Source organism: Perissodus microlepis, chromosome 20 (genome assembly GCF_051167445.1).
Source record: "Perissodus microlepis isolate ML-2025 ecotype Zambia chromosome 20, ASM5116744v1, whole genome shotgun sequence".
NCBI lineage: Eukaryota > Metazoa > Chordata > Actinopteri > Cichliformes > Cichlidae > Perissodus > Perissodus microlepis.
In genome coordinates this window covers 34,356,978-34,383,141 of record NC_140480.1, presented here as the reverse complement: position 1 = coordinate 34,383,141, position 26,164 = coordinate 34,356,978, and the positions used below count along the sequence as shown (strand labels likewise).

The 26,164-nt window shown below is 42.9% G+C and overlaps 1 protein-coding gene across 3 annotated transcripts; it reads right to left on the bottom strand.

The window, feature by feature from the left end:
* Window positions 1-150: 150 nt before the first annotated feature.
* Window positions 151-26,164, bottom strand: LOC146365034 (protein NDRG3-like). 3 transcript variants are annotated; one of them, XM_084916197.1, is made up of 17 exons: window positions 26,001-26,164; window positions 18,955-19,026; window positions 18,706-18,738; window positions 14,579-14,684; window positions 14,340-14,460; window positions 9,949-10,011; window positions 9,796-9,856; window positions 9,612-9,698; window positions 8,757-8,813; window positions 8,514-8,617; window positions 7,432-7,497; window positions 7,296-7,347; window positions 7,166-7,213; window positions 6,081-6,116; window positions 5,832-5,883; window positions 3,946-3,968; window positions 2,318-2,421 (listed from the first exon to the last, which is right to left on the bottom strand). In XM_084916197.1, exons 2-16 carry the CDS (start codon window positions 19,012-19,014, stop codon window positions 3,955-3,957), a joined length of 960 nt encoding a protein of 319 aa, XP_084772323.1. In that variant the 5' UTR covers window positions 19,015-19,026; window positions 26,001-26,164; the 3' UTR covers window positions 2,318-2,421; window positions 3,946-3,954. The 3 variants fall into 3 exon arrangements, with proteins under 3 accessions (XP_084772321.1, XP_084772322.1, XP_084772323.1); XM_084916195.1 differs by lacking the exon at window positions 3,946-3,968 and having other exon boundaries at window positions 151-2,421; window positions 26,001-26,163; XM_084916196.1 differs by lacking the exons at window positions 3,946-3,968; window positions 26,001-26,164 and having other exon boundaries at window positions 151-2,421; window positions 14,579-14,719; window positions 18,955-19,023.

Sequence of the window (26,164 nt, the reverse complement as noted above, 5' to 3'; positions counted from 1 at the left end):
TCTCTCTCGCTGTGGGACTATTCTGGACCACGTCCCACTATGGACGTGCCACTCAGCTTCATTGAACAGCTGATTTATTTCCAGTAGAATCTGAATGTGAGTATTTTTACCCACTAAAGAAAAGCTGAGACGCTCGGCCTCGACCGTGTCTCTGGATAACGAGTTTTATTTCATTACAAACAGTGTTTACATCGTGGAACATCCAGTGAAACAAACTTCTCTGTAACAGAACCGCTACCAAAGCTTCAGTAGAAATTTCCAAAGTAATAATACACAAATAAGTGTAATAAATACAACAAGGACAGAACCACAGTCAGAATATAGAGAAGAAAGGAAGTGAACAGTTTATGGGTCGACCCTGCCGTCCCCGCCAAACCTGAATGTTTCATAAGAGTCAACATGAAAAGCTGCTGACAAACGCTGGCGTTTGTTTCCTGCTGAATCGTCCAGCAGGGGGCAGCAACACTACTGCCACGACCAAGGTCACCCTTTGGCCTCGGCTGTATTTTCCATCACGTTCCAAGAAAATGTTCCTTGAAAGCTGCAGGACATTTCCAAGAAAGCCAAACAGCCTGCTGTCAACTGTAGGAGAAAAGCAGCTTCTCAGTGGGTGAAAAAAACCCTGGTTCATTCTGTTTCTTTTACACATCAGCTGTTTGTTTCCAGTAGAAACACCTTCTGCCAAGTGTGACACTTTTATTATGCAGTGAGAAAACTGACAGCAGCTCCCATCTCACGTCTACAACATCTACGTACTGCAGAGATCTCAGCCAATGCTGAAACAAGGCTGAGCTGTACTATCACGTAATACCACTTTGATCCACTAGATGGAGCTGTAACATCTGTAACATCTGTACAGTGGCGTTTCTTTCACAGTCATCACAGCTTTCTGGTAAAACACTGCCACCTTGTGGTGAAAGTTTTCATTAACATTTTTTTCCCAAAAAACAATTCCTACAAATAATCAGAATCCAAGAAATGCTCCATTTCCAGAAATACTCCAAGATTTCTGCAGCAACTACGACCACCTCCATTTCCTGGTAACTTGTCCCGCACCACGTCGGGCTGTCTTGGGAATGGCAACTTTTTGGTAAATTCTAGGAGAGATTACTTGGAAAATAAAATCAAGTGTTCAGATAGTGTAGTGTGTCCTGGCTGTGGTTTTATCAGGATGGTGTCTCCTGTTTTTTACCCAGTGAAATAATTTCTTTTGAACCTTTTACAATAAACGCAGCAGCGCCCCCTGCTGCCAGCTTCAGCCTAGAGAATCCTCATCTGAGGTTTGGTTTGTTTCAGATGGAGAGCAGCAGGTTTACAGCTGAACAACATCTCATTACTCACTACACTGACACCACGGCACAGTTTGCATGCCAACACTCTACAAGGAGCATGCTGTGGACGGGCCGAATGAACCGAGCTTCAGAGACGGGAAAGAGAGGAGACTGTGGAGGTAACAGGCAGACTTCAGGATGTTTCGCTAAATTATCTGGAAAAAATCTCTTTAAGTTGTTTTTACACTTGAAGCTCAGGCAAAAAAAATTGCACGGCCACAGAAAATGAATAAAGAAAATCCCGTTTAAACATCAGCAAAACAGCATCGGACGAAACCAGCTCAAAGTTCAGTCCCACTGACCTTCATGTTTTAATGTGTTTATTCAATTTTATCGAGCTGTGCGAGGACCCGGCTTCATGGTGCACACTCACAAACACCGAGGGAACCATTTAGGGAACCGCAGCTCGCGATGCCGTTTTCTGTCGTTAAACCAGGTCAAACTCGCGTCACAGATCTTCTGTCAGTGCGATTACAAAAATACATCTGGGTCGGAAGCACATCCACTTTGTAATGGGCACCAAAGAAGGGTTCATTTAAGAAACGAGCTTCATATCAACCAACACCACCAGCAAAGATAAACAAAATATTGATTATATAAGAGTAATAACTAAAAGAAGAAATCAGGAGTGAGAAAGGAGCAGTGAAGGAACACAACAGCTGTGTATACATACAAACCGACTGACCTGTGTGCAGTAACGCCTACAGAGCGCAGGAAAAAGGAGCCAACATGGCGGCAGCTAACACCGAAATGTTTATGACATCATTCAACGAACCCTAAACTCACAGGGAACATATTTAGAGAACAGGCAGCTGGAAGTGAAGCTTTTGAGGGCTTTCTATTTTCAGGAAAAACATTTACAACTAAAAGAAAGGAAGGATCTGATTGGACGAGAGAACTGCAGGTACACAGAGGAAACAGGAACAGTCCTATGCAGTCATTTCAACGGTGTGTACTGCAGTGTTGTCAGGCTCGGCGCAGTTGGCGCCCTCGTTGGTGGTGCTGCGGCTCCGGACGCCGTCTGTGGAGCCCACGCTGGAGGCCGAGTGAGTCCTGGAGCGAACCAGCCGGGTCATCCCCGCCGTGGGCACTGAGGGGGCGACACAGATGAGAACCATTAGTGACAGAGTAACAGAGGGCGGAGCCAGCGAATGTATGAGCGGAGGCTGATTTGAATCGTCCGCGGTGAGCCGAGCCGCTGGATTCAAATCTGATGAAAGTCTGTTCACACTGAAGCTTTGTCCTGTCATGCGTGACGCTCACTTTACACACAGACGAAGAGACGCCGCTGTGACATTCAGGCCTTCTGCACAACAGGAAGTCCACGTGTTCTGCTTTCATCCCACTGCTCGCATTCTCCGGACGGATGACTACTTTTCAGGAGGACACGAATCGAAGGTTGTGGTACTTTGTTGTCAAAATCAAAGCAACAAATCACTGACGACCAAAGAATAATGTTGCTGTGGATTCACCTCTGTTTGGGTCCATGTTTATTACTAACTTCAATATACAAGATCAATATTCCAAACACTGGGAAACGCTCACCTTTCAGCACAAAACACAACCAATAGCTTAAATAAACTAGAATACCTCAAACAGGAAAAGTAAAGATGGAGGAATAAACAGAGTTTTTGAACTGCGAACCTTGTAAAGCTACTTTAACGAGAATAAAATATGGATATGGAAATGAGCAGAATTGATACCCTGTGCTTGTGTAAATGCAAATCCTGGATCTTTAAGCTCGCAGGTCCTCAGTACAAACTCAGATGTTCTGCTGTGCTCGTGAATATCGCAGCTAATGGTCCAGTGTGTGGGCTCCCTCTGCACGCTCCCTCATCTAAACACAAGCCCTGCGAATGGTTCAGGTGCAGACTATCACCTGCAACACATCCTGACCAGCTCTCCAGCCCTCCGTTCATGTGAGAAAACTCACTTCGACTTAAGCGAACACAGATCCATCTGACTGAGTCATGATTGTCCTGCTCTGTCTCTTCTCTGAGTGTCCCGGTGTTATGATAAACTGTGTTAAAAGTGACACTTTCAGAGGTACTTCCTTTTGTGTAGCATGTTTCTATAGTGCTGAGGTTTGTACAGCAGTGGAAACAAAGCAGAAGAGTTCACAGGAAGTGTTGGATTCCTGCGGTGGGACAGGTGTGTTCTCGGCCTCATAGCTTTCTCATGTCTCAGTGTTTTCAGCCTTTCAGACACGAGCAGCAGCTCAGAGTCGAGCCCGAGAGCCGACAGTGTGAACAGAGAGATGTGCTGGCATGCAGCGCACCCTGCTGGTCGCTCACTGCAAAGGAAGAAAAATGTCAGCGTGATCAGCTGATCGACAGCATGCACACACATGAGGGGGAGGACGATGGAGAGGACGAGAGGGGTTCAGATTCTGGTTGGAATCCTGATACCTGATTGGCTGCTGACGTGGTGTAAAGCAACATGAGGGACTGGAGGAAAAGAACAACAGAGAGAAACAGGAACAGAGAGGAAGGAGGGCAGGGTGATAAACCAACATGCTGTAGTTTAATATCACACACACACACACACACACACGTATCAGGTGTGTGTGTTTACAACAAATCCTAAGGCAGGTCATGCTGTAACTGTTACTTACACAGAAAATCTAGTGAAGCTGAGCTACAGACGGACAAACAGACAAAGACAGGAGTGTGAGGGCACCACACGCTGCGTTAGTCCTGCAGGAGGAAATGTCTACAAACGTAACGGCACAACCACTGTGGGCGTGTGCAGCTAGCCAAGACCTGTAAACGTGCTGCCATCAGACATGCTAGCTGTTTAACATATTTACTCATTCGTACAGGATAGTGATGGGACTTCCGGTTCTTTTTAGAGATCCGGTTCTTTCGGCTTCCAACCGGCTCTTCAGGTTGTTTTGTTGCTTTAATTAATTTATTATTAACAATAATATAAAATTATGTACAAAAGGAATTACTAATGTAAAAAACAACAACAATGTGGTTTTGTTTGTATATAAACAATACTCCAAAACACATTTCTAGTGTTAACTGAACTTCAAAACAGAGCTACCTAGATCACTTAAATTACACAATTGAAAGCATATGTGTATTGATTGTGTATTTATACACAAGCACTCATATTTATTCAAATAATTGAAAAAAAAATGTTCATTTACCTGCTACTACCACACACCAAATCCGGTCGTTGGTACTTCTTGGCTTGTGTAGCCACTAGGTAACAAAAGCTCAACACTGCGCCCTAGCATCCTGGAGCACTTCTGTTGTGTTTTGTACGTGTTTTGTCTCTAGGGGCCACCGTAAATATACTTTTATTTATTCACTCCACATAAATTGTAATAAATAAATCACATGATACAAAAACCAACTATTTACATTTTAACTTTTAATTATTTAAATTTTCAGCTTTTTCCTTTTAAACAAATTTAAAGTGAAACAACACAAAACACTGCAAACCACAACACAATTAAATATAAATTAAAATATGAAAACAAAAAGAAGATGCACATTCTGTCATATGAGCCTGCATGAATCCTTTATCATCTGCAACTGAAAATAGTTGTGGATGATTACTAGACCTTTCTAATGTGACGTTGTTGTCCCTGGCTCTCTCTCTCTCTCTCTCCCTCCCGCTCTGTTCCTGTGCTACTGCGAGTGTAACTACCGCCCCTCCCCCCTCTGCCCAGCGCAAAGCACAAGGCTCGCGTGCGGAGTGAAGCGGGAAAAAAGTGCGAGAGAGAGAGAGGAAAAAAAAAAACCCTACAGCTCACGATAAGGAGCCGGCTCGCGTCGTTCACTTCAAAGATCCGGCTATAAGAGCGGTTTCGTTTGCGACCGACACATCACTATTACAGGACTGGTGAAGTGAGCCAATCTTTTAATGGCCAGCAGGGGGCGACTCCTTTCATTGGAAAAAGACTGATTTTATTTTGCAGTCAAATTGATGGTGAAGAGGAATGTGGTGGTGCTGCTACGGCTGCCAGCAGACTGCTGAGGTCGCCCGTAGTTTGTCTGCAAACACTCGCTAACTGCTCTCTAAGTAGTAATGAAAGTGAAAAACACAAACTGGAAACGGCTCACTTTCAAAGTAAAAGTTGTGCCCCAGCAAAACAGCTAATATGTTTCAATGTGTACCTTTACTTTAAAAGCAAGCATTCTGCATTACTGGTGATGTCACACTTTTTCCTGAACTGCGTGTCTGAACTGCTTTACAGACGCGTCGGTGTCTTCCATGTAAACTACAGGCGACTGTGGCCATGTGACCAAAGTGATCACAAAGAGATTTTTGGTACAGCACCGTCGTTGTGACCAGTTTCACCCGGCGACAGCCAGCAAATGCAGGAACCACTGGCCAGCTGCTCGTAGAATTCATATGTTTTTACGCTGAATACAGTGCACGACTCTCGGGTAATGTGCAAACCATAAACCAAAGCTGAGATCATACTTAACAAACTGTTAGACGCTTTTCATTTAGTATTAAGGGGAGTCATGAAATGGTACTCACTGTAACCCATCCCCTGCACAAAGTACTTGAAGGCCTCGGCTAGTTTTCCAGGCTGGTGAAAAACAAAACACAAATTTCCTCAATTTGACACAATTACTAACAACTACAAACATTAAAGTTTTATTAAGTTTCAAAACTTCAAATATGAAGGACAAATCCTGGTCCTAATCTTTATTACAACAGGATTATTTTCTTATTATTACAACATGGTGGAGGAGAAGGAACAAGCAGGGAGTTGCTGAGGCTCACCTGAACCACCTGAGGAAGTCCTCCACAGTCTGCCATCTAGTGGAGACACAAAAAAACATCATGGGGATAAAACAGCGACCCTTTAAACCAGGGGTCTCAAACTCCAGTCCTCGAGGGCCGCTGTCCTGAAACCTTTCCATGTGTCCCTGTTGCGCACACCTGAATACAATTAGTAGCTCATTAGCAAGAGTATAAAACTTGACTGCATGCTGAGGTGGCGACCCCTAACATTCATTCACTCATGAGCTGCTGTAACATGAATCAAATGGCTGAATTGCCTCCTCAGCATGCAGTCAAGTTTTATACTCTTGCTAATAAGCTACTAATTGTAGTCATTTGTGTTGCAACAGGGACACATGGAAAAGTTTCAGGACAGCGGCTCTCGAGGACTGGAGTACGAGACCCCTGCTTTAAACGCTACGATGACGAAAACTAACAAGCACATTAAAGTCTAGGTTTGTAATGCATACAGAGACTCTTTTACACAGTCTGAGCAGGTCTGAGAAATATTTATTAAGCAGATTCATTTTTGGATATTCAGATCACATTTCAATAATCACTCATCAGTGGTGGTGGAGTATGATGGGAAGAAAGATTAAATTAACCCCCATGAAAATCCCACTTTCACAATAAATTCATAGAAACAAAAACAAACAATTAAAAGTTAAATTCTAAACTCAGAAAGTCAAACCGTGTCATCCGCCCACCCAGCGGGGTGACGACTTTACCCCATCAGCCTTTTACAGCTGAAGGACAAAAATTAAAAATCCAGATCTGTGGGAGTTTTAAAGGGTGCAGGGTATTTATTATGATATATGAGACTCTATTAGAAACAAATACTGTGCAGCCTAACATAACAGTACTGATATGGTTAGCTGTGCAGTTCAGACCATCCAGGATGTTTGTGTTTCAGCTGCAGTGAGTGAAATTCGGGTGTTTTTATGGGTCCCTTACTTGGTATGTGTACGCTGATACATGTGTTGCATCCACATAGTTTACGACTGCAGCTAATCAAACTAACTAGCCCCCCCACCCCAGGTGACATCATCAGGTTTCATAAATAAAATGATGAGTAGAGACGGTACCTTGAGCAATGTGGTCTTGGTGGGATTCATTCTGGAGTTACACTCCACCTGCAGAGCGCACAGACACAGTGTTCACTAGAATGTGACATCATTTACTGGCTGTTGTCATGGAAACAGGGCAGCCACTCACCACGACATCAACGGCAGGCGACGAGTCCCCGACGACCAGCAGAGTGGGACACCTGAGAAACGAGCACGCCGAATAACGGAACGAGTCACATGACCGTCAGGCATGTTGAACGAGGTGAAAGAAGACGAAGACATACCTGACGGTGGTGGCTGTGTTCTCATTCAGACCAGAGACAGGACGCTCCATCTGCAGCTCGGCGCGACTAACACACACACACACACACGCGCACGCACACAGTAAGGCAGTGAAGTGGACACAGTGAGCTGCTGCTGTAAAACACGGCAGCATCAGTGAGTCTCGGATTTTCTTTCTTTGAAAGGAGCTCGGATCAGATCGAAGCAACGATAAAACCAATGAAAATCTGAAGCTTTCTGAAGGGTCCTTCAGCCTGTTAGCACTCTGCACTGAAACTTGATGTGAATAATGATTTGCTCACACGTGTGATGTGAGGATGTCTGTTCTGCCACCTGAGCTGTCAAAACACATGTGTCTTCTTTCTAAAGATCAGCACAGCTCTTATTTCCAGCTCCCGTCCGCTGTCACTGATGATGATTACAGGGGCTTGAAAGCAAAGCTGTCAGTGTGCGCTCTGCAGCCTGCTCTCTGTTAAACACTGTTTCTCAGATAATTACGGAGCATTTTGTTGCCCTGAAAGATGCAATTAATCCAAACAACCTCAGTGTTTGGATCAGGGTGCTTCTGAAAAATGAAGCATCACTTTAGCTTCAGATCGAGCTCTGAAGCAGGAAACATCCAGGTTTCCACCACATAAACCGACAGCTGCGGAGGATGATTTGAGGCGAGGATTAATGTGGTAAACAGAGAGTTCATTTCTTCTCCCACTTCCAGCATAAAGACAAAGTAGCGTGTATACAAACACCAGCAGGAGCGCGCTAAGCTTGATTAGTGGAAGGAAATCAGCTGAACAGGTAAAATATGATTACATAATGAAGTCTGGTTGTTTGTACTGTTTTTTCAAATGATAATCCAACGGTAGCTGTAAGTAACGCACGTAGCTGATGTAGAAGGTTGTCTGATGGTGCTGTATTAGATCTTCTTTAGGCTCCTTAAGTATTAAGCTGTGAAGGAAGACAAAATATTCCTCTCCCACTTCCATCATATCTGTCCATCAACACAGTTCAGCGGCATTCATATCAATTCTGTTTCTACTTCTATTTGCATTTATTCATCACATCCACTCAGTGTTCAGAGTCCTACCTGCTGTAGCTGTTGTAGAACATGGCCAGGTTGTCCTGTGGTATATCCTGAGAGATGTGGAGTCGATACGTCTGGATTATTTCCTTGTTCTCTGTTAGCTCGTCCTAAACACACACACACACACACACACACACACACACACACACAGACACACACACACGCACACACACACACAGGTTTCAGTGGTGGTTAACCACAGCTTAGAGTCATACAGAACGAGCCTGCAGTGCCTGCTGTCCTCACAGTGCTGAAGTGATGCCCCATGATGATGTCCACCAGGTTGCTTGTCCAGCCGCTCAGCTGCAGGAGACAAAAGACCAACAGACAAACTGATTCTTGGTGTTCGGCTGACAGTTTAATGGATGCTGTCTCTGTTCACACACAGTGACTAACTGCCATCTGTAAGGACAGTTGAACTCTGGAGCTTGCAGACAGACCTGAGCTCGTTCAGAGCTCGCCTACAGATGTGTCTTTCTGCTCCGTATTCTCACTCACTCGACCTGCTGTCTGCGGTTTAGACGAGGATGCTGCCTGAGCACAGCTGAACCTCTCACTGTGCATCCATCCAATAATTACCGCTCGGACATCACACAGACTTTTTGTGGCAAAAAAAATCACCTTAATAATAATTTTCTCAAAACTGAGCATGGTGACAGTTTTCTGTGCATCCTATTGGTAAATATTATATGGCGCGTGCCACTTCAGCCTGCTTTCAGTTGCTGCTGGCTCTGCAAGCCACTCTGCAAGCCACTTCCACTGCAGCTTCTCGATTTCATGCTTTGCATCCTCTCACTTTTTTCTGTGTGCGTCTTAGTACTGCACTCTCTTCCTTTTGGCTTTACATGCATGCACATGGAAAAGTGGTGGTGAGAACATTTCTTCCAAACCATTAACGATAAGAAAGTATCTGAAGTTGACTTTTAGTTCAATAAAATTAACAAACTTCCTCTTTGTTTACTTTCTTCTTTTTCAAAAGATGCAAACTTAAAAAAACAAATCATACGTATTAATTTTATCCTGACTCCACATTTCTCCACCTGCAGATATTTGAGGACAGCTGGAGTCGGTATCCAGAGTTTGTGCGTGCGTGTGCGTTACCTTGGAGGCAGCCCAGTCGATCCAACCCTTGGCACACGGGTCAACGTTAATCAGAACTAAACCCTCCACCAAACTGGGCTCATTCAGCTGAAACACGACAACAACTGTCATCAGTTACATCATCTTCATCATCATCAAGACTGAAAACCAGCGACCCTCCTGTCCCGTCCTGTTTGCTACTTACTGCCAGTTTGGTGAGGACGTATGCTCCGGCTCCAACGCCGATACCAATCACGCTCTTTATGCTGATGATGTCACACAGATACACATTAGGGTATGCTGTCTGTCTGAAAATTACCCATCATGCACTTGACTGAACAGAAGACAGCAGACTTACTGAAGCTGGGTCATGACAGATGGCAGCATCTCAGCCAGCTCATCCATGCTGGGATACTGGTACCTACACACACAGTCATGTTTACATCACTTCAGAGGACATCACACCCACTCGGGACGGAGTTACTCACATCTGACACACAGATGTGAGTTACTCACATCTGACACACAGATGTGAGTTACTCACATCTGACACACAGATGTGTGTCAGATAGTGTGTCAGTGTCAGACAGTCTTTGTTTGTGTAGAACGGAACTTTTGAGAGACGGGGAAGCTCGGGGAGAAGCTTGTAAAGAAGACAGCACTGCCACTGACTTCTATAAATAACTGACGCCTGGAGAATAGTTGAGTGGGTTATTATTTTGTCAAGACAGAGACCATCGTAGGCGGCGTGTGTGTCATTTTACTTCCAAAAGATGGAAGGTTGTCTTCAGGTTGTTTTGTTGCTTTAATTAATTTATTATCAGCAACAATATAAAATTATGCACAAAAGGAATTACTAATGTAAAAAACAACAACAACAACAACAAAAAAAACATGTGGTTTTATTTATATATGTTTGTATATAAACAATACTCCAAAACACATTTCTAGTGTTAACTGAACTTCAAAACAGAGCTACTAGATCACTTAAATTACACAATTGAAAGCATATGTGTATTGTTTGTGTATTTATACACAAGCACTCATATATATTCAAATAATTAAAAAAAATGTTCATTTACCTGTTACTACCACACAACAAATCTGGTCGTTGGTACTTCTTGGCTTGTGTAGCCACTAGGTAACAAAAGCTCAACACTGCGCCCTAGCATCCTGGAGCACTTCTGTTGTGTTTTGTACGTGTTTTGGAGTTTTTACTTGTTTTGTCTCTAGGGGCCACCGTAAATATACTTTTATTTATAAAAAATAAAATAAATCATATAATACAAAAACCAACTATTTACATTTTAACTTTTAACTATTTAAATTTTCAGCTTTTTCCTTTTAAACAAATTTAAAGTGAAACAACACAAAACACTGCAAACCACAACACAATTAAATATAAATTATAATATGAAAACAAAAAGAAGATGCATATTCTCTGTCATATGGACCTGTATGAATAAACTTTCTGAATCCTTTATCATCCACAGCTGAAAATAGTTGTGGATGATTACTATACCTTTGTAATGTGACGTTGTTGTCCCTGGCTCTCTCTCTCTCCCTCCCGCTCTGTTAATGTGCTACTGAGTGTAACTACCGCCCCTCCCCCCTCTGCCCAGCGCAAAGCACAAGGCTCGCGTGCGGAGTGAAGCGGGAAATAGTGAGAGAGAGAGAGAGGAAAAAAAACAAACCACGGCTCCCAATAAAGAGCCGGCTCGCGTCGTTCACTTCGAAGATCTGGCTCTAAGAGCATCACTAACCAACATTTTAAGCGCTGTTAGAAAATCATCTCCAGAGTTTCTTTGTTAGATTTAGTCAGCTGCTGTTTACTTTGTAGGTCATTATTTGTTGTTACTACTACAAACCAGATTCCAAAAAAGTTGGGACACTAAACAAATTGTGAATAAAAACTGAATGCAACGATGTGGAGATGGCAAATGTCAATATTTTATTCAGAATAGAACATAAATCACAGAACAAAAGTTGAAACTGAGAAAATTTATCATTTTAAGGGAAAAATATGTTGATTCAAAATGTCATAGTGTCAACAAATCCCAAAAAAGTTGGGACAAGGCCATTTTCACCACTGTGTGGCATCTCCCCTTCTTCTTACAACACTCAACAGACGTCTGGGGACTGAGGAGACCAGTTTCTCAAGTTTAGAAACAGGAATGCTCTCCCATTCTTGTCTAATACAGGCCTCTAACTGTTCAATCGTCTTGGGCCTTCTTTGTCGCACCTTCCTCTTTATGATGCGCCAAATGTTCTCTATAGGTGAAAGATCTGGACTGCAGACTGGCCATTTCAGTACCCGGATCCTTCTCCTACGCAGCCATGATGTTGTGATTGATGCAGAATGTGGTCTGGCATTATCTTGTTGAAAAATGCAGGGTCTTCCCTGGAAGAGATGACGTCTGGATGGGAGCACATGTTGTTCTAGAACCTGAATATATTTTTCTGCATTGATGGTGCCTTTCCAGACATGCAAGCTGCCCATGCCACACGCACTCATGCAACCCCGTACCATCAGAGATGCAGGCTTCTGAACTGAGCGTTGATAACAACTTGGGTTGTCCTTGTCCTCTTTGGTCCGGATGACATGGCGTCCCACATTTCCAAAAAGAACTTCGAATCGTGACTCGTCTGACCACAGAACAGTCTTCCATTTTGCCACACTCCAGTTTAAATGATCCCTGGCCCAGTGAAAACGCCTGAGCTTGTGGATCTTGCTTAGAAATGGCTTCTTCTTTGCACTGTAGAGTTTCAGCTGGCAACGGCGGATGGCACAGTGGATTGTGTTCACTGACAATGGTTTCTGGAAGTATTCCTGAGCCCATTCTGTGATTTCCTTTACAGTAGCATTCCTGTTTGTGGTGCAGTGTCGTTTAAGGGCCCGGAGATCACGGGCATCCAGTATGGGTTTACGCCCTTGACCCTTACGCACAGAGATTGTTCCAGATTCTCTGAATCTTCGGATGATGTTATGCACAGTTGATGATGATAACTGCAAAGTCTTTGCAATTTTTCGCTGGGTAACACCTTTCTGATATTGCTCCACTATCTTTCTGCGCAACATTGTGGGAATTGGTGATCCTCTACCCATCTTGGCTTCTGAGAGACACTGCCACTCTGAGAAGCTCTTTTTATACCCAATCATGTTGCCAATTAACCTAATTAGTGTTAATTGGTCTTCCAGCTCTTCGTTATGCTCAAATTTACTTTTTCCAGCCTCTTATTGCTACTTGTCCCAACTTTTTTGGGATTTGTTGACACCATGTAATTTTGAATCAACATATTTTTCCTTTGAAATGATACATTTTCTCGGATTAAACTTTTGATCTGTCATCTACGTTCTATTCTGAATAAAATATTGACATTTGCCATCTCCACATCATTGCATTCAGTTTTTATTCACAATTTGTTTAGTGTCCCAACTTTTTTGCAATCCGGTTTGTACTATACCGGTTTGGATGAATTATTATTTCTTTGTGTAATGTAAACCCTCTACATAATATAAATTCATTATTATTGCCTGAAAACAAGAGAAAACAAAGTTCTTGCTGAAATAAAAAACTGGCATTCATCACAGGCCACATTAACCCTTCCACACACTCAGTCCTGCAGCACTTTGTTCTACAGCTTTTCCCCATCATGCACACACACTGATGGATGCATCAGGAACGTGGGGCTCAGCATCCTGCCCCATTCAAACCTGCTTTAACTGCCACCAGTGGACAGTTAAAGCAGTGCAGCGATCATAATATCCAGTGCTGTGAAAATCATTCTTATCAGATGTAATCGTATTCATAACAACAAACTGCTTCTGCTGTCACAGTGTACAGCCGCTGTGGGTGGATTGTCCGAGCTGTGTTTCCACACACCAGCAGAAGCTGCTACTCCACAGCTGAAGGTGGGAACAATCACCGTCTGACACCGTCTGTCTCTCTGCTTTATTATTTACAAATCTGAGTGGAAAATTAGAAGATTGTGAAGAAGCATATTCTACACAATAGCTCTGCATAGATTTAGGGTCCAGTGTTAATGTGACACTTACTAATGTAACCGATCACTGTAACTGTGTGTAAAGGAAGAGTGTTCTTCCTAAGCTGGTGCAGGCTTCTCTGAGAGCTCCTGTTTCTGCTAACAAGTCAAAATGCTGCAAATATCAGGACACTTCAGGTTAAATACGGGTTTTTAAAAAAAGCAGCAAGCATTCCTGAAGTATGTTGTTGCAACATTATAACTGTTTTTATTAAATATAGTCATTTTCTTCTGAGTTTGCAAAATCTATTTTTGCATAAAGTCTTTGAGGTTTAGACTAAGATTTGAACTCCAGAAGGTTTTATTGCACAGTAACGACATAAAACTTCAACTTAAGGAAAGTATCTCTGATATTCTGGATTCAAACAAATCTGATGCATTTTCTCATTTCAAAATAAAAATCAAGTCAATGACTAACGTCAGCTCTGACAATAAACAGAGTCCTCACAATCCTCCGAGGCAGTTTTCTTGATTTAAAAACACAGAAACACAGCAGCTGTTCAATGGGGACAGTTTTGTGTTAACAACAGATCAGCCACAAGAAAACACTGGTGAGTGTTACACCATGGAAAACGGCACCTGTGTGTGTGTTAATACCCAACAGAGCATGCTGAGTGTGTTTCAGAATGAGTGTGTGTGTGTGTGTGTGTGTGTGTGTGTGTGTGTGTGTGTGTGTGTGTGTGTGTGTGTGTGTGTGTGTTTTACCCTGTAGGGAATATGGGAGCGTTCTCCTGCTGTCCCGGAGCATCAACATGCAAAACTGAGAAGTGCTGCGTCACTTCCTGCATGTCTTCAAAGTTAAAGAGGCTGTTGAAACATGACTTATCTACACACACACACACACACACACACACACACACACACACACACAAAGAAAACAATGTGTTGTGTTTTTGTTGTCACATAATTCGTTGCTTCATTAACCGTGTCCGTGCTTTACTCACGGTTGAGTCCGATGTCGTGGTAGGTGAGGATCGTGGGCCGGTTGCCTTTAGCGGCCCCCCTCATGGTGACGTGCAGCACGCCGTGGGCCGTCTCCACATCGTGCTCCTGAGCAGCACCGCGAACAACACACAAACCCCGCCCTGTCAGCACCGACAACAAACATGCACTGCAGCACGGAAGGGGGGGAGGGGGGGCTCTAATATCTGGAGTCATTTTAAAACAGTAAACAAGTGTCAGCAGCTCTGAACAGATCATTCATGTTCATGTGATCAGGAACCACGCTACACGAACGCGTCGTAGTTTCCTTTAAAAAGCCGAACGACGCCATGCGAAGCTGCAGCGTGGCGACTCTCAGCCTGTCACAGGCTGTGTAGGAAATCATCCACATTCATCTGGTAACAGATGGAAACACAGGCAGGCGCACAGACCCGTGAATGGATTCATGGGTGCTGTAATCTCATTACTGACTCATGGAAACACCTGACAGATCCCATTAATGGATCTGAAGTTCATACTTACCCACATGCACACACAGTTTTACATGTTTGGATCTGCGGCACAGTGAGAGCATTCGTATGCTTTTACTCAAAGCACAGAGTCAGCGGACACACAGAAGAGCACATCACTAAATAAATATACTATAAACGTGCTAATAAACAACATCATGTGACACGTGACTACGCCATTTTCACACCTGCACTGCATTAACCTCAGCGGCTCTGTAACACCAGTATTCAGTTCCATTTTAAAAATTCTGCATGAACAAAATGATCAATTTTTTATTTCAGTTACAATTTTAGGTTCCAATTAATATTAGAACAAGAACAGAAGTTTGTTTCAGCACATTTTTCTTTTACTTTTTTCCAAACTCTCCCCCCTCCAGGCTGTGGAATAACTGCTTCAGTACACACTGATTTACTTATTTAGCTTTTCCAGTTCAACTGTAATTAAAGTTCAAGCAAATCCACTTAATTAAAACACAGATTTCTATTTTGATGTACTCTCAATTTTTTCCAGTCTTTGAGTAACCTTGTTAAATAATCGTGATCTCTGGCAAGTCCATAGTACGTGGACTTCTGTACAAATGATTTAAGGTACTATCAGTATCAATTCAGAATCGTGTCTAAAGCAGGTCGTTTCCTGCTGCGTGCTTCATGTGAGAGAGGAAAACTGTGGAAAAGATCCCAGGACGACTCTTCTGAAACTTCCTGTGTGAAACCAGGCTGAGTACAAGCCTGTGTGTGAGGTTCAGTGCACGTAAACACGAGGATGCTTGAAAAGTCACCGTTTCTTTGATGAGTCTCATTTCTACAAGTGAGCACAGCAACAAGACACGTGCTTCAACGTGAGGACTGGAAATAAATTAGGCTGATGATGTGAATCTGAGGACTCGCTTCATGCAGACCTTTATTCAGGAGTGCGGTCAGACGGGCTCAGGACCTCTGATGTGGAAAACAAGTGGAGGGATTCACCTTTGTATGAAAGTGTGAGAGCTTTTCTCTGGATTGGTGAATCAAACTGTGATACTTCCTCTAACAGCAGTTTGTAGGATGAAAGTCTGCAGGCAGCAGAGTGAAGCTCCAAGCATGTTTAAAACAAAGTGCTTTAGCTAAAGTGTTCTGTTACAGCTGTTCCTGACTTTGGGGAAACAGTATATCTTAAAAGAATAAGAAAACACATTATGAAGCCTCTATACTGAACTGAACTCAAAAATTAGTTTTCACAGTTTTCCAATGCAACAGTTGAGTCTCTGCTTTGACAGCACGCTTTATTCAAGTGGACCTCACACGGTTCTGAGGTCCACTTCGGCGACCTCTGAACCGTGTGAGGCAGGAAGTGAATTCCCTGCAATCAGAATTAGTGGTCTCATGCAGTACCATCAGAGCAGTGACAGTGAGCCCAAACACGCAGCCACAGTCATGAAGAACAGTCCTCAGACACGATAAGCACGTCTGAACTAGCAGAAACAGCGCTGTACATAGACGGACGTGTTGTAAGTAACATTTTAACGGATTAATATCACAGCATGGAAAAGCAGCCGACTCCTCTCCAGCTAACTCGAGGCAGCTAAAAGCAGAGAGCAGGCTACAAAGCAAACTGGCTCAGCAGCTGTAAGGTATCAGCTGGTGAAGCATGACTCCAGAGGAGCTAATGAGCAGCTGACTCACCACCCCAACTTCTAAAGAACAGAAGATCTGGTGCAGATCCAGAGAGTCAGACATCCTGACAGAGGACAGGAGGAAGAGAAAAGGTTTCAGAAAGATGGAGGTCAGCCGTGCTGACGTCCTTCAGCCTTCTGCTGAGTGAACACAGAGACGGGAAGCGGGGGTGGTATGATTGGATCAAGAGACATAATCCATGTGGTCATTGGCCGAGAAGTGGAAGGTCTTAAAGTCTAAACAGTCGAACCTGCCTTCTCTCTATCTGCAGTCTCCTTCAGCTTCGGGTACTTTATTTCTACCTGCAGGAGGTTTGATGAGAGCTCCCTCCACTCATACAAACCACACAGACGACACAGGCGTACTGCAGGTGCAGCTGCCAGCTCAACAGGTGGATTTAACACCATTACCCAGAAATCGGTGGATTTATCCACCCGGCTGTGTTTTTAAGAAAAGCTCAGATCACTAGAAAAGAAGCAGACTCACAGCTGCACACTCTGAGTGAACCACCTGAGACATTTGTGGAACTTTTTAATTAAACTTCATCTCCTGCTCTTGAAACGGACTAATTTAAAAGTCTGCTGAGAATTTACTGTCCTGATTAATCTTCAGTCCTCTAATAGAACACACAGACACCTGAGTCTGGACCTGTGGACCGTGCTGTTGTGCTGATTTGGCAAATTCTAGGATTTTTTTCTCCAGATGTTGTGGAGCACTATCTAGCAGGCATCTGTGTCTGTGTGACGCAGCTGTCCAGTTTATGGGTGCAGGCTGATATCCGAGCTAGCTAGAATTAGCTAATAACTTAGCACTGTGCCCACTTGACTAATTCTGATCTACAGCAAAAATACCCAGTCTGTAACCAGTGGGTGATATGAAATACACTGAATGTCATCTACTGTATTATTGGCGTTTTTATTTTTTGTTTTAAATTGTGAGGAAAATGTCGATTTCCCTGACACGAACACAGCTGGGGAACAAACAGTCCGAGCAGCAGCTCACTGCTCTACATTTACATTTCACGTCGCTGATGCAGACTGACCTGCTGTGACATTAATATGACGGGTCCAGAGGATCGATCCATGTGCAGTCCTGCTGACTTCAGCCTCACAGTTCTCCTCAAATATGACAGACTGGGACACTTTCCATCCATACAGTTAAACTCTGCTTGTTTGTCTTTTTTTGGACCAGCCTTTGTTTTTATTACAAGGCAGGAAGATTGCATAGTGTATTATCACATCAGCTGACATCATGCATGTCATCTCAGGACCGGTCCAAGCAGGTTTAGAAGACCCTAAACTCACACTGAGGTTGGACCAGAGGGCCACAGCTAAATCAGCTGAGAAAGTCCAAAAACTGAACAGCCCCTTTCACAGTCAAACCTTCAGATTAAAACACAAGAACTAGATCAAAGTGAGGGGGAAATAAACACTCCAAAATGAAGAAAACCTCCAGTTCTGGACAGTTAGAGTGCTGAAATAGCCCAAACACATACCACAGCTGGGTGATGATACAAAAACAGGCTGCTCTGTAAATGCTTCCACCCCCTCTGCTTCCACGCATGTAAAGGTGAACAAAAGTTCAATAAAACATGTGCCTCCATCAGTGCCGCTTCTAATAATAGCTAATATTGAACGTGACTGATCAGTGTGGACTTGTTTCCTCCTAAATCGATTCTGCTCAACAACACACAGCAGCCTTCAAACAGCAAACACTGTTTGATGGGCCTGTAATTACGCAATGATGAAGTATCTCTGAGGTTTCATCCACTTCTCACTTTCATTCTCAGCTACAGGTTATTAAATAAACTTGTACTGTTCACTCTAAGAATTTAAAAGAAGACCCTGCTGGGGTCATTACTAAAAAATCTCACGGTTGGTGGCCGTGTTACATCTCAGAAACAGTTAAATGTTGTCTATGAATACAATATGAACAGAATTTCTGCTGATGAAGTGTCAGTCACTCACCTGACAATCAAAATCCTGGAGATTCCTCCCATTCTGAAGAGACAGAGACAAAATTGTCACTCGCAGTTTCCAGGAACTGAACACAAAGACGACTGTACCTCTGTATTTTATAATTCATTCGGAAATTAGTTGAAAAACAGAAACAGAAAATCATTTTCCTCAGAAGTAGCTTAATAAAAGTTCACAGTTTACTTCATCCAACTCCTGGAATCCAGGTCTGAGGGCACCCTGTAAGCCCCGCCCCCTCACCTGTCCTGTCAGCAGTGGTTTGATCTCAGTGAGCTGGACATCATGAAGCTCCTCCATCATAGGACAATCCACCTGTTAAAGCACACAAACAGGAAGAGGAACAGTTTGTTTTACTTGCAGTTGTCGAGACTTCTAATAAATACATATATAAATAAAAACAACGTTCCTGTTTGTTTTTGGGGGGGTGGTCAGAAGCATAAGAGGAAGCAAAAGTAAGTAAATAAAAAACAGCTGACACTGTTTCACATCCACAACAATTTAACTTTTAAACAAACAAATATTAAGAACAAACTGTGTAGGAAGTAAAGCTTGACTCATTTTACTACCGTTTATTAGCCTTTAAAACAACGAGTTCACTAAAACTAAGCCTTCTGATTCCTGTGCTGCAGGAAGGAAACCACACAGCCTCAGACCTGAAGCTGCTGGGCGTACGTGGCACATCAAGATGCTAATGTTTAATCCAATTTTATCCATGCATGTGTCTTAAAGCCCCTCAGGCCTGAACATGGCAGCTCTGTAGTTTACCTGTAACCCTTCAGGCCAACTTTACCAGCACAAAAACGTGAAACTTTCATATCCAGCTTTGAAAGTAGACTCAAAGAAACAGCCCGCTGTGCCAAAGCCTTGACCCCTTTGTTCTTTGTTGGCAGCTTCTCTTTACACTGACTGGAGAAGTACCCAGTTTCTCAACTAGCTTGGAAATTCTCTTCAGCATCAACTTTCATTTTTGCTGCACTTTCTGTTGGCTGCGCCCGTCTCTTTAGTTTGCCCTGCGTGGACTGCAGCACTACAGCTACAACTCCACTAAGAAACTTCGGACACGCATGTTTTTAAGATAAAGATTTGCTAAGAGCTGAATTTGGTTTCAGTTGGTACATGTGAGCTAAATGAGCACATAAAATGTTAGAACAGACTCACAAAGAATTTAAAGAATTTCAACGTTTTAATTCAATGGATTTTATAAATGAGTGCTGGCATTAAAGTTGATCATCCAGCAGCTGTGAAGATCTCACAGGTGTGACTGTCACAAGTATTTAACGATGACAGTTTTCTTCCTGAAGGTTTCCTTTAATACAGACAATTTCATTTTTGTGAATGTGTTTCCATGACGTGTGTAAGTGTGGAACAGATATGTTTCATCATGTAATAAAACAGTTGTGAGAATATTGTTTTCTTCTTTTTTGATGTCTTATTCATGACACAATTATCTAATTTATTTTCAAATTAACTTGGTTAATTTCAATGGAATTAAAAAGAACATTTTCATGACTATTTTAAAAACAATATTATAAATGAAATACCTAATACCATGATGCATGAGAGTCGAGTTAGAGCTCTATCAGTGGAAGAAACACTTCCTCACCCATCTAAGTGAGCTCCTCAGTCCCAGCCAACAGCAGTACAGTTGTCCACTGACCAACAATGGGCCGTGAGCTCACACAAACTAATATAGCGTACACGGTTATGTGCCAAAATCAACACTGCAAATTAGGGCTGGGCCATATCATACCGTACACGGTAATACCGGTACAATGTTAGGCAACGATAAGAAAATAAAATATCGCGATAGAATATGGGTAAAACGCACATGTGCAGTGCCTTTGTCTTCATACGCACATGGCGAAAAGCATGGCGGCGACGGAGAATGAGGGAAAGCGGATCGTTGAATGAAATGGATGAACCAGAATTGGTTTGTAAAAATGCTGCAACCTCAGTGGTGTGGAACATGTTTGGTGTTTGTCCGTCAGATACACAACAAAGCACTTTTTTTGTTGAACATGCAAGCGGCCGTCGTTAGTGCTGTATTTGTCGGACTAAGGCGCTCGTAAATCTGGGAGTAATCTGGGTCCAAAACTCCGTCCACTTCAGGTCCCAAAGTCAAACGATCACTGCAGCATCACTGAGAGTTAAAAACTGTCTAAATTCTTCCATCTTTAATAAAACGATCAGCGTTGCTGCTTTACCAGGTGTAACTATGAAGTTTAACATCCAGGCATCCATGAAAACAGAATTTATTACATTTAACAGAGTTAGAAGTTAGCAGGAAGTTAGCTCGCTAGTTTCGCTAGTTACCTAAACATGATATAGCATGTTCTGACTGAGAGATTTCTGAAACAAATTCAAACCTACAGCTCTGCTAACACTTCCAACATAAATGAAGACAGAAAACCAAACAGCAGTGACGTTTGTAGGGTTACTGAAGTTGGACTAGCTGGTATATAATATGCTGTAAACGAACCAAACTTCAGTCAGGAGAACAACTGAGATAATCCATCCACAATATGAGGTTAGTGATTAATATACTGCAACAACATGGGAATAGAGCAGCTGTGATAGAATACAGCATTAATGAATCAATGGTACAGACGTGGAGGAAGCAAGAAGTATGAGTTGAGTAAAGTTTATCTGACTGCTTTGTTTTGCTTAATGTGTCTTATAATCCCGTCCACCTTATGATCCGAAAAATACATATTTGACTTTTTTATTTGGCACACTGCACTTAATGCTGCAAAGCACCTCTTTTTAACTTTAGTGGATACTATACATGGTGAACTCAGGATATGTCAGCCCATTTCTACTGGAAATGCCTTGCTTTTCAGCAAGGAATTTGCATTTGCACTGTTACATTTTTATATAGCTTTAATGCACATAACAAACAGCTGCTTGTTTAAATTAAAATAAATGGATGGGTTTTTTGCGCTAGTAAAGTTGTGGAGTTGTATCTTGTCTCGCATAAATTATATCGTCAGTTATATCGTTGTCGCAAATTTTCAAATATATATCGTGATAAATATTTTTGGCCATATCGCCCTGCTCTACCGCAAATCACATATTGGGTAAACCAAACAACCAAATTAGAGGAGAGCAGAACACAGAAATCATCAGGCTGGGACTCGGCAGTCAATTTAACACCTGCAAGCCAGTGGGCAGGTGTTAAGCCAACACAGAGGAACGTTGGTTTAAACAGAGAATCAAGGATGACGCTTACGTGAAAAGGAAAAAGAAACATCTCTGAAATGAGGAGGAGGCCTTAGAGTACATCTTTCACCATCTTAGCAATGTAGGATTGCATATTAACAATCCTACATTGCTAGTAAATAATGCTAGTTCCAGTAACCACACAACTGCACCGTTTGTTGGGGAAACCTGCAGTCGGCTCAGAGTGCAGAGGTCACCCGGACAAGCGACGAAACACCCCTCCCACCTAAAACCACACATCCAGATGAACGGAATCAACTTTCACTAATACCAGAAAATGTCATGGTGTGAATTAATTTGATTTCCATTGGACCGACATTCTATCCATCCATCCATCCATGGATGGATGAACCCTGTCTCTGTGCCTCTGTCACAGTCTACCTGTGGGACATTTCACCCTGTGTAATCCAACTGTGTGACTCTAATGGAAACAGTGATCTCTGGCTGGAAGTAAGCCATCCTCCTGTTTGTGTGTGTGTGTGTGTGTGTGTGTGTGTGTGTGTGTGTGTGTGTGTGTGGGCAGACAGCTTGGGTAACAGTGTTTCAGCAGAGTGGTTTGGATGGATGTTGAGCTTCCTGTGGGCACTTTGGCTCCGACCCAAACACACAATCGGCGTGCGAGTCAGATGGAGCTCAAACTGAAAACAAAACGAGATCAATCCCAAACCCAAACATGAACGGTACAGAAATTAAACTGATCTTTTTTACAATTAGATTTTACTCTTATTATGCGGCACTGAGGTGAAACAGATTTATGCGTCTTCTAAAAGAAAATGTCTTCTCAGGACCGGGGATCAGACACCAGGGAGGATAACTGTTTCTATGCAGTAGTTGAGGCTCCTTTTGAACATTTGCAGCAACCTGATATGAGACACGGGGCGAATCCAAAAACTACACCTCAACTCAGACATGCTGCAGTTTTTATTTTAACTACCATTCTGAGGAAAAACATAGACATTACCTATTATATCAAAGTTATATCAAAGTCCAACAAGAGCTTGAATTCAGTGCAAAATTAAAATTCAAAATTAGTGTAAAAATCCATCTGATTTCAACATGATTTATTTCAAATGTGGCTCATCACAGCACACTTTTAGAGCTCATCTAGCTGAGAATGATGGGCCTCGCATATAAAAGCCACTATGTGATGAGCTGGGAGTGAGAATCTGGGTTTGTGTCCACCCCAGGCTCTTTGCTGCAACAAAACCGATGACCTGATGGTCCAGGCCCAATAAAGCTGACTGACCAGCCATTGGTCTGTTCCTGCCACTGATGCTGTTTCCAATCAGCAAACAGACTGTAACAACCCTGACTAACCAACAGTTTTTCTTTCCTGATGGTATCTCAGTGTTGTATTCAGGCAGCGTGTGAGGCGACTGAAACACAGAGGCTGTTATTAGTGGTGTGGTAAACACAAGTGAAGGTGTCTGTGGTGACGGTTTCATTCATGTGTCTAAAAATGGAGTGCAGACTTTAAAATGTGTTTCGCAGCACACCTGTGACTAAAACAGCAGCACAGATGGTGCTGTGGTAGTTTATGGTGAGCTGATGCCTCTTCTCTCACAGCAAGTGGCAACGAGGCGGAGCCACGACCGAGACGGCGAGCCCAGGTGGAGAGAAAGAAAAGGACTCAAAGCGACAGCAGCACCACTCGTCACTGTGATTAAAAGCTCAGTGGGGAAAAAGCCATTAAGAGTCCTTTAATAAACCGTGTGATCAACTGAAATATGAAGAAGTGACTTTTCGAGCCGCTCCTGTCTACCACAGGTTTAACACAGAAACAAAGAACAGGTTAAATAAGTTTATGCTAAACTTTGCTATCCTCTCAGTTTCTAGCAGCGATGCCTGTAGCATGAGAGCGAGGATGAGCATTGCCACGCCTACATTAAAGCTCAAGGTACCAGCAGTACATCCTGTAATAGAAATGAGCTTTTCGAGCCTCCCAGATTGACCTGTTTCTCATCATGGCCACAAGATGGTGACAACAAAAATGATCGCCAAGGCTTCCTAACCAATGTGTGGCTATTAACCACGTTTGATTTAGTCACTCCACTCTTTGCTTCATGTGTCTTTTTTCATTAAAGGCTCCCAAGGCCCAAACAAACCAGGCAGGTACTGTTTGTGAGTGGATTTGTGTTTGGTGGATTCATGAGTGGATCACTCAGCCTGAGGACACGTCTGCTAACAGAACGACTGTTTACATGACACCATGTCCATGTTTACGTGTGCTCCAGGCAGCAACGAGGGCTACTCGGTTTATAAAACAGAGCTATAGTGACTACATGTGTAAACATACAAGTGGGATACTCCACAAACCTGATCTCACTGACAGAAGAGCACACATACAAACACACCTGCAGGAACACCTGCAAAAGGTCGTCACATACAGATGACGGGCTGACCAAAATGAGTTAAGGACCAAAATGATCAGTTGGCCCTTCTCCTTGTTCTTTTGCTTGTAATCTCACAGAGTCTGAGCGGTCCTGGTGCCTCTGGTCCTGATCCAGCTCTCCTGCTGAGGGCCGTTAACAACCCTCCTCTTCCTCATGTACTGTTTGCACCGCTGGTTCTTCCTGGTTCGCGCCACACATCAAAAAGCTCAGTTTACCCCCCCTCCTGTTATTCAGGACTGCTGATTAGTCACAAGCTCATAATTCCCATCATTCAACAAGTTACTATTATAAATACTATTATTTCTTTAACATGGACTGTCATATACACTGCAGTTTCTCAACTTCATCTGTTTCTTTTTGGTTCCTGTGAAGCTCCTCCAATCCCTGGAAAAAATACTCCATAAATAAAGAAGATCCCCATTTTTATTTTTATAATACTTCCAGGAGGAACAAATGAACAGCAATGGCCAAAAGTTTTGTGGCACAGGGGCAAAAAATTTGTGTTTCATTTATTCGCAGCTTCAGTTTTTATTTCTCTTATTATTATTTTTTACATGTTTCTGTGATATAATGACTGTAGATGCTTATATCAGCTTCTGGAGATTCATCCCTGCCTCCCAGTCTGTGGGCTTCTGCTTGTCCACCTGCTTTTTAAGGACTGACCAACTAAATACGTTCTAAAAGACCAATTCCAATTCCCAATGACCCAGGAAATATATGGTGATCTTATTATTATATTATTACTATTATTAGACTGTGAAACTGATAAGAAAGCTGTGCTGTGAGCCTAACACAGGAGTCCTTAAAGTCATCATATATTCGCTCTTTTAGTGCCTTTGTGTGCGTTTCTGTAGCTCTTCATCTACAGATTCATACATGGTCTCATCCTACACATTAATATTTATCGGTGATTCTTGCAGGGTTTATGAAAATGCTGTTGAAACACATTTTTAATGGCCATAAATCTCAGAAACCCGCACAGACATTTGTTATGTCAGATAACACAGACCCTCTGCCTTAACTGTATATGGAACAGCCCCATTTAAGCCAGGAACCTGAATAAAGAAATCAATAAAATTGATTGATTATGCCCAGACTATAAACAAATGGAATGAACTGCAGCTTTATATCAGAAGGGGCTGAAAACGAGCTGATAAAATCAAAGGTAAATGATCAGGACGTGCGGCACTAGTAAAAGAGAGGAGACTGACATCATGAGCGGATTTATTTAATCCCAGCTCTATAAACAAGCCTCATCACGACGTTCTCGTAAACGCCTCAAACAGCTACGCACCTGCCGACATCCATCCGACTAATTAACGTGTAACAACAATAGATGCGAGGCTGGGCTGAACGGGATGTACCGAGGCTGTCCGCCCACACACACACACACACACACAGTGGCAGGAGTTACACTGTGGAGGATCTTTAACGTTTAACGTTAATGAGCGCGGATGCTAAGCCGCAGACCGACCGTTGCTACGTTACCGACACACACCTGTTACCAAACGCACCGCCGCCATGTAAGCTAGTTCTCCGAGCTAATAACCTCCACCACTAACTAGTAACAGTTAACACTGAAACTAACCCGCTCATTTACCCGTTAACTGGTTAATTATCCTGAAGAGCAGTCATTAGTTCGTGCCGAGCCGAGTCGGACCAGACGCTACTCACCGTGTTTTGTTAACGCCGGAATCTGCTCAGGTTACCGGTTTAATCCAGCCGCCTGTGACCGTTTCAACGTCAAAGACAGCCGTTAAGATCGACGTGGTCGCGAGGATCCTCTCTCACTGACTGAGCTCGCAACCAGCAGCACGCGGACAGTCCGGGGCGGAGCT